Source organism: Macaca fascicularis, chromosome 1 (assembly GCF_037993035.2).
Source record: "Macaca fascicularis isolate 582-1 chromosome 1, T2T-MFA8v1.1".
Taxonomy (NCBI): domain Eukaryota; kingdom Metazoa; phylum Chordata; class Mammalia; order Primates; family Cercopithecidae; genus Macaca; species Macaca fascicularis.
Genome location: NC_088375.1, coordinates 213,524,381 through 213,530,380, shown reverse-complemented (window position 1 = coordinate 213,530,380; position 6,000 = coordinate 213,524,381). Strand labels below are relative to the sequence as shown.

Here is a 6,000-nt window from a genome sequence, read left to right as displayed (position 1 = left end):
TGTTGGTCCCCAGGACTGGTTCCCTCCCTCGCTGGGCCGCACCTGAAACCCCAGCTCCTAGGTGGACACAGCCACCCACCACCCGGTGCACAGAGCCCAGCGCATGGACCCTTAGGAGCACTGTGTCCCACCTCCTGCGTGACGGGTCCAGGGAGAGATGGAGAGAGAGCCACAGCTGCAGAGAGAGACCACGAGTGTCAGAGACAGACAGAGGCAGAGACTCAGAGATAAAGAGACACAGAGACTGAGCACTGGAGACAGAGGGGGGACAGCCCAGAGGGAGACAGACAGAGAGCTTCGGGGCCCCTGCCCAGAGCTGCTTTGGGAGACCAGTGAAGGGGGTGAAGGGTCCTGAAAGCCCACTGGGATTTGCCTGAGTGGACTGGGCAGGAGGAGAGGTGGGGCCCCTGAGCCCCAACATTGGGCTCCAGACTGGCCGGCCCTGAGAGGCAGGGGTGGGAGTCCATTCAGAGGCCGGCCTCAGCCCTGGGGCTCTCCCCTTGCCCTGCCTCCCAGGGGCAAACACAGGGACATTCATGGCTTCCCAGAAGGGCCTATGGGGCAGCCAGAGTGGCTTTTAAAATTAGCCTCGCTAACCAGATCTGGTTATTTCAGGAGGCTCCATCCCTTTGGCAGGGCAGGAGCAGGGAAGAAGGGAGGAACCTCCACATTCCAGGGTCCCTGGCTGAGTACCCCCTGTGGCCTGGGCAGCAGAGAACGTCCAGCTCCCAGTCCCCTGGCGTGGCCAGCCTGGGTCTGTGGTCATCTCCTTGGCAGAGTTGCCCCAGGGTTGGCCATGGATGTCCAGGGACACCCCAGCTGGGGGCGGGCAGGGGAGGACCCCCTTGTACTGGGCATGCGTTCTGTGCCAGCAGCCATCCCGGTACCTCAGAGGCCAAGACAGCCTCTTCAGAGCAATAGGTAGGGGCCTTGTCCTCATTCTCCAAGTAAGGAAACGGAGACTCCGAGAGACAGGAGGCCGCTGCTGTGAGGCAGGGGAGATGGGGAGGTCAAGTCTTCCAGACACCCAAGTCCGTCCATGGGAGGCCTCTTCCCTCCTGCGTCTGGAGGAACCCCCCGGCTGCTGTTTCCACTACGAGAGTAATTTCTAAGCAGAGTCCAGCGCTTCCCGGAGCCTGGTACCCCCCGCCCAAGTCCTAATTCCAGCCTCCAGTCACAGTGTCCCGGCTCGCCCTCCCACCTCAGAGCCCAGGGCGAGCACAGAGCTGGCGCAGGCACAAGAGAAACAGCACTGGACACTTTGATCCCAGAGGCCCGCTCCGTCGCCAGCCTCCCCTGACCCCACCTCAGAGCTTGGAGGGGTGCGGTGGGGTGAAACTCAGCCCAGAGGCCTTCCTTCCCGCAGACGGCCTGGCACCAGCTGGACAAGGACGGGGCAAAGGCGGGTTCTGCCCACCAAGCTGCCCATCTGCTCTGCCACGGCAGCCCCTACTGCTCCGTCTCAGCTGCAGGATAGAGTGGAGTGGGGGTGCATTGCTAAGTACAGGGAGACAAGCCGGGGACCTCCCCTGCCAGCTCTGTTATGGGAGCATCATGACCCCAGGCAAACCCGGCAAGCTGAGGCCCAGGGAAGCACCTGACACCTTCCATTCCCAAAGCCTCACATCCAGGCACCTGTGCTGGGCCCAGCAGGTGTGCATCCTCCACGCACAGAGCGGACCCCACGTGTTCTGAATTACGGACGTCATTGATCCCCTCCCCCGGTACGCACACTCTCTTCTTTGAGCCCACCATGTGCTGGGGCTGCACCGAGAACGTTATGAGATGTCACTTCATTTAATCCTCATGCCAGGGTGCCAGCGAGGGCAGGGCTGTCAGCACCCCCCACTGCACAGATGAGGAAACTGAGGCCCAGGGAGCCAAAATCATGTCTCCGTGGTCATAGAGTGAGGAGGCGAAGCAGCTCAGAGCTGACTCTGAAGAAGCTCTTAACTGTGGTGCTGAACTGTGGCGGCCGGCCCTGCAGAGGTGGGGCGGGAGGAGAGAGGGCAGAGGACTGCCACAGAGGGGAAACTGAGGGATAAGGAGCAGGGGTGAGGCTGGTGGGTGGGCGATTCACAGGGGACTCACTGGGTCCAGAGCAGCCTAGAGCCAAACCCAGTTGGGTGGGGCTGGGGTTTGGGTGTGAGTCACCACCCATGGGTGGCCTGAGGCATCAGAGGGTCACAGAAGGGCCCTGTCAGGAAAAGTGTGGCACTCCCTGAACAACCCCCTGGGGTGCCTGGGAAGGGGGCAGGGCCAGCAGGGGCTGGGGGGCACTGCCAAGCTGTCAGGGAGGCCAAGGCACGGCTGATCCCTTCGGAGCCCAATTTGGTGCCTGCTCCCAAATGTCCCCAAACCCACCCCGCAGACCTGCTCTCCTCTGTGGTCCTGCCCCAGAGGGAGGAGTCCTCTCATTCACCCAAGTCCCAGTCTGTACCCCCAGGAGCCTCCCGATTCTCCCCTTAGCCCCACAACCCATCAGGCGCTTGGTCCCCCTGCTCAGGCCTGCCTGGTGTCCTTCTCAGCGTCCTCCTGGCTACCCTCTTACCCCATCAACAACCTCGTTGGTCCCCTCCTGCCTCCGCTGGTGCAGCCTCCACCAGCAACTACCGCTGCTGCCCGGGGCTCCCCCTACCCTTGTCACAGAGCCCTGGCCCCTCCGTCTGGGGTTCAAGGCCACATTGCCTCTGGCCTCATCCCTGCCCATCTCCCTGTCCCCTCCATTGTCACCTTCCCACCATTTGGAGCTGGTTGCCACCTTCCCGGTTCCAGGGGTGCTCTGCCTCCCCGCCTTTTACTCGAGGCCCCCTCCTGCAGGGTCCCTCCTCCCTAGGCCTTCTCAGGAACGGGGAGCAACTCCAGGGACTTTCCCTGACGCCTATTCCCCCAGGCCCTGCTGGTACACACCTCTCCTGTCCCCAGCTGCCCCTCATCACCCATCATCCTACTGTCCCAGCTGTGAGTTCCTGGTAGAGGGATCTTGGACTCATCCCCATCTCCTGGGCCCCCATCGGGTCTCGTAAGTGATCCCTTGGCGCCCCCTTGTGGCCATATAAGGGGATTCACTGAATATGAGAACAGGAGCAGGAAGTAATTAATTGAGCACCTAATGTGTGCCAGACACTGTGTGCTGTATGTTTGATACCCACCAGCTCATTGAATCCTCACAACAAACCCTTGGGAGAAACACTACCACTCCTGTTTTACAAAAGGAAACACTGAGGCTCACAGAAGCTAGTAAGTTTTTCAATGCCACCCACCCAGATGGTGCCAGGACTCAAACCTAGGTCTGCCTGACAGCACAGCCATGTTCTTCCTGCAGTGGGGAAGGGGCCCAGGGTGCAGGGAAGGACAGTACCCCGGGGAGGAAACCACGGGCCGTGCTCACATTGCTGGTGGCTTGGCTTTGGAGGTGTCCCCAGGCCCAGCAACTCTGATAGGGATAGGCTTGCCCCTTGCCACCTTGGCATCCCTGGACGTCTGTCTGGGGTCAATCTGGCCACGGTTCACACAAAGCCAGGCCCAACTCTGGGTACAATAGCGATAAATAGAATTTATTTTATACAACTGTTACCGACATCCACACGGCCACAGGGGCTTCCAAAATGGGTGTTGGGGCTGGGAGGCTGGCCTTTGGCTTGGCGCCTAAAAAGTGTGACCAGACACACAAGGGCTCCCAGCAACTGTGCCTGGCTGCCCCCTCCATGGCGGTCGGGGGAGGCAAGGCCTGGACTCTCGGCCAGCTGAGACTCTTGGCCTAGAGGGCCCAGCATGGGATGGCAGGGGTTAAGCTGGGTGCTGGCTGAGGAGTCAGGTAGGTCCCCATCCCCCATGAGGGGGTCACTTGTCTGTCACATGTAGGCAGTGGACAGGGCATTGGCAGACCTGTGGCAGAACTGGAGGGTCCAGGAGGCACACTGGGCACAGCCAGCTCCCTGCCCCTCAGCCCACCTGGGGTTCCAGGGACCTCAAGAAGCAGGGTAGGGTGACAGGAGGTCCCTGGGAAGAAAATCCCACCTTCTAGGGCAGGTGCATATAATCACAGTCTTCAGTGACCTCTGAAATAATCTTGTCCATTTGTAGCAGAAGCGCCCAGAGAGGGAGAGTGACTTGCCCAGAGTCACACAGCAGAACCCAAATCGGAAACCAGGATCCAGCTCCCATCCCAGTGTTCACTCCCCGACACATCATATCCACCTCGTGCTGCCTCCAGGGGGTAAGCTCTCCGCACGGAACTGTCTCAATCTCTCTCTCCCACCTTGTTCCCTCTGAGTCCAGAGGGATGCTCAGGGGTGATGGAGGCCCTGGGTGGGCCCAAGCCAGGCCCTCAGTCCTGCTTCCACTGAGCAATCCCCGCCCCAGCCCGGACCCCCAGGCTGGGGGTAGGGATGATGCCAGCAGCTTCCCCGATCCCAGGTCTGGACGGCTCTGCCCTGCAGAGATAGCCCAGATGGGTGGACCACAGGGAGGGTGGGGAGGCAGGGGGCAGCCCACAGGCTGGTGTTGGTCTTCAGGGCAGAGGTCCCGTCTGCCTGGGCTTGACACGGCACCTTCCCCTTGTGCTTCTGTGGCCTCATCTGCAGGGCAATGGGGGATGGAGACACCATGAAACATGGCATGGTGGGTGGCTGGCACCAGTGTGCCCCAACTCTGCCAAGTCCCTGCCTCAGGGAACCCCACCCTAGGAGAGGGGCCCACCCTTGGAATTCCAGGCTCTGGGTCTTTCTATCCCATTGGGAACCCCTGAAACTTCTTGCCACCCGGCAACTGCCAAGTCCCTTTCACACTCCCATCAAATCCTCCAACAATAAGGGCAGAGGTCGCAGGGAGGGGCCGTGGCCTGCCCAAGTCACCCAGCAACTGAGTGCCAGGGGCTCAAACCCAGACACATAGCTCCCATCCCAGAGAGGTGACAGAGCAACAGGGAGGAATCACCTCAGCCCCCCACACACCCCCACCCTCTCCCACCAAACACAAGCTGAAGGGCTGGGTCTAACCTGCTCAGCTTCACCTTCAGAGGGGGTGGCCCGGCTAACAGCCCTGCAGACAGTGGTGGTGAGGCAGGCGGCAAGACGGGAGAGGCAACGGGGCGGGAGACACAGGTGTGCAAAGTCACTGGCTGTGTCCAGGCCGGGCGAGCCCCACCCCTCCTGGCCTGGGGGGACCTCTTGGTCCAGCCTCAGCTCCCAGCCTCCCCGCCAGCTCATCCCCTCCCGGGTACGGCTCCCTCAGCACCAGCCCCAGGAGGCTGCACGTACCAGCTGGGGCATGTGCTGCTCAGATGCTTCCAGCTGGATCTTGATCTCGGGACATGCAGGGTCCCCCAACTTGCCGGCGTCTGGGTGGGGTGATCGAGAGGGGCCTGGGGAGGGGGGCAGGAGGGAGCCACCTCACTGGCCGCGGGGAGGCACCAGGGAGACGGGGGCACAGGTGGGCGGTCGGCACCAGTGCGCTCCAACCCCACCCTTAACTTTCTTCCTTGCCATCCCCCATCATCCTCCGAGACCCTTCCAGAAGAAACCAGCCCTCCAATCCGCCCAGCCACCCTAAGCTGGACAATGACCTGCCCGCTGTCCTCCAAGGCAGGGGCAGTCACATCACACACCGACTGTGTGGGGCATGGGACCTGGTACCCAGCCCTGTCCCCCTCCTACCCCAAGGGTAGCCCTGCTTCGTGGGGAAGCTGCCCTGTCCTGGTACCTGGGGAGCTGCCCCCACTAGTGGTGCTGACACTGTCCTCCAGCCACGTGCTATAGATGAAGGAGTCCCGCTTGTGAGGTGTTCCTGAGGACGACACGCTCTCCTGGGGGGGGGGGTGGAGAGAGGGAGGGAGGCTAGCCCATGCCCTTGGCACTGGCTAGGGCTCCCTCCTAGCCCCTCTCCCTCTCTGCACTCTACAATCCCCCACCTGTACCCCCTGCAAAGAGGACGGGCCTAGCCATGTCTGCCCCAGGGAGATCACAGGAGGAGAGAGTCAGGGCAGGCAAAGACCCGGGC

At 61.8% G+C, this 6,000-nt stretch overlaps 1 protein-coding gene across 50 annotated transcripts in view; it reads right to left on the bottom strand.

Moving 5' to 3' along the window:
- Positions 1–3,536: 3,536 nt before the first annotated feature.
- Positions 3,537–6,000, bottom strand: part of RAP1GAP (RAP1 GTPase activating protein) — a 73,673-nt gene continuing 71,209 nt past the window's right edge. For 19 of the 50 annotated variants that reach the window (XM_015441255.4, XM_045378765.3, XM_045378781.2 and 16 more), the window contains 4 exons: positions 5,704–5,806; positions 5,262–5,365; positions 5,001–5,043; positions 3,537–4,580 (listed from right to left, as the gene is read on the bottom strand). In XM_015441255.4, coding sequence (XP_015296741.3) covers positions 5,035–5,043; positions 5,262–5,365; positions 5,704–5,806 — 216 coding nt within the window. In that variant the 3' untranslated portion in view covers positions 3,537–4,580; positions 5,001–5,034. Of the gene's footprint in view, positions 4,581–5,000; positions 5,044–5,261; positions 5,397–5,703; positions 5,807–6,000 lie in introns of all 50 variants that reach the window. The other 31 variants (XM_045378718.3, XM_045378770.3, XM_045378743.2 and 28 more) reach the window with 2 other exon arrangements.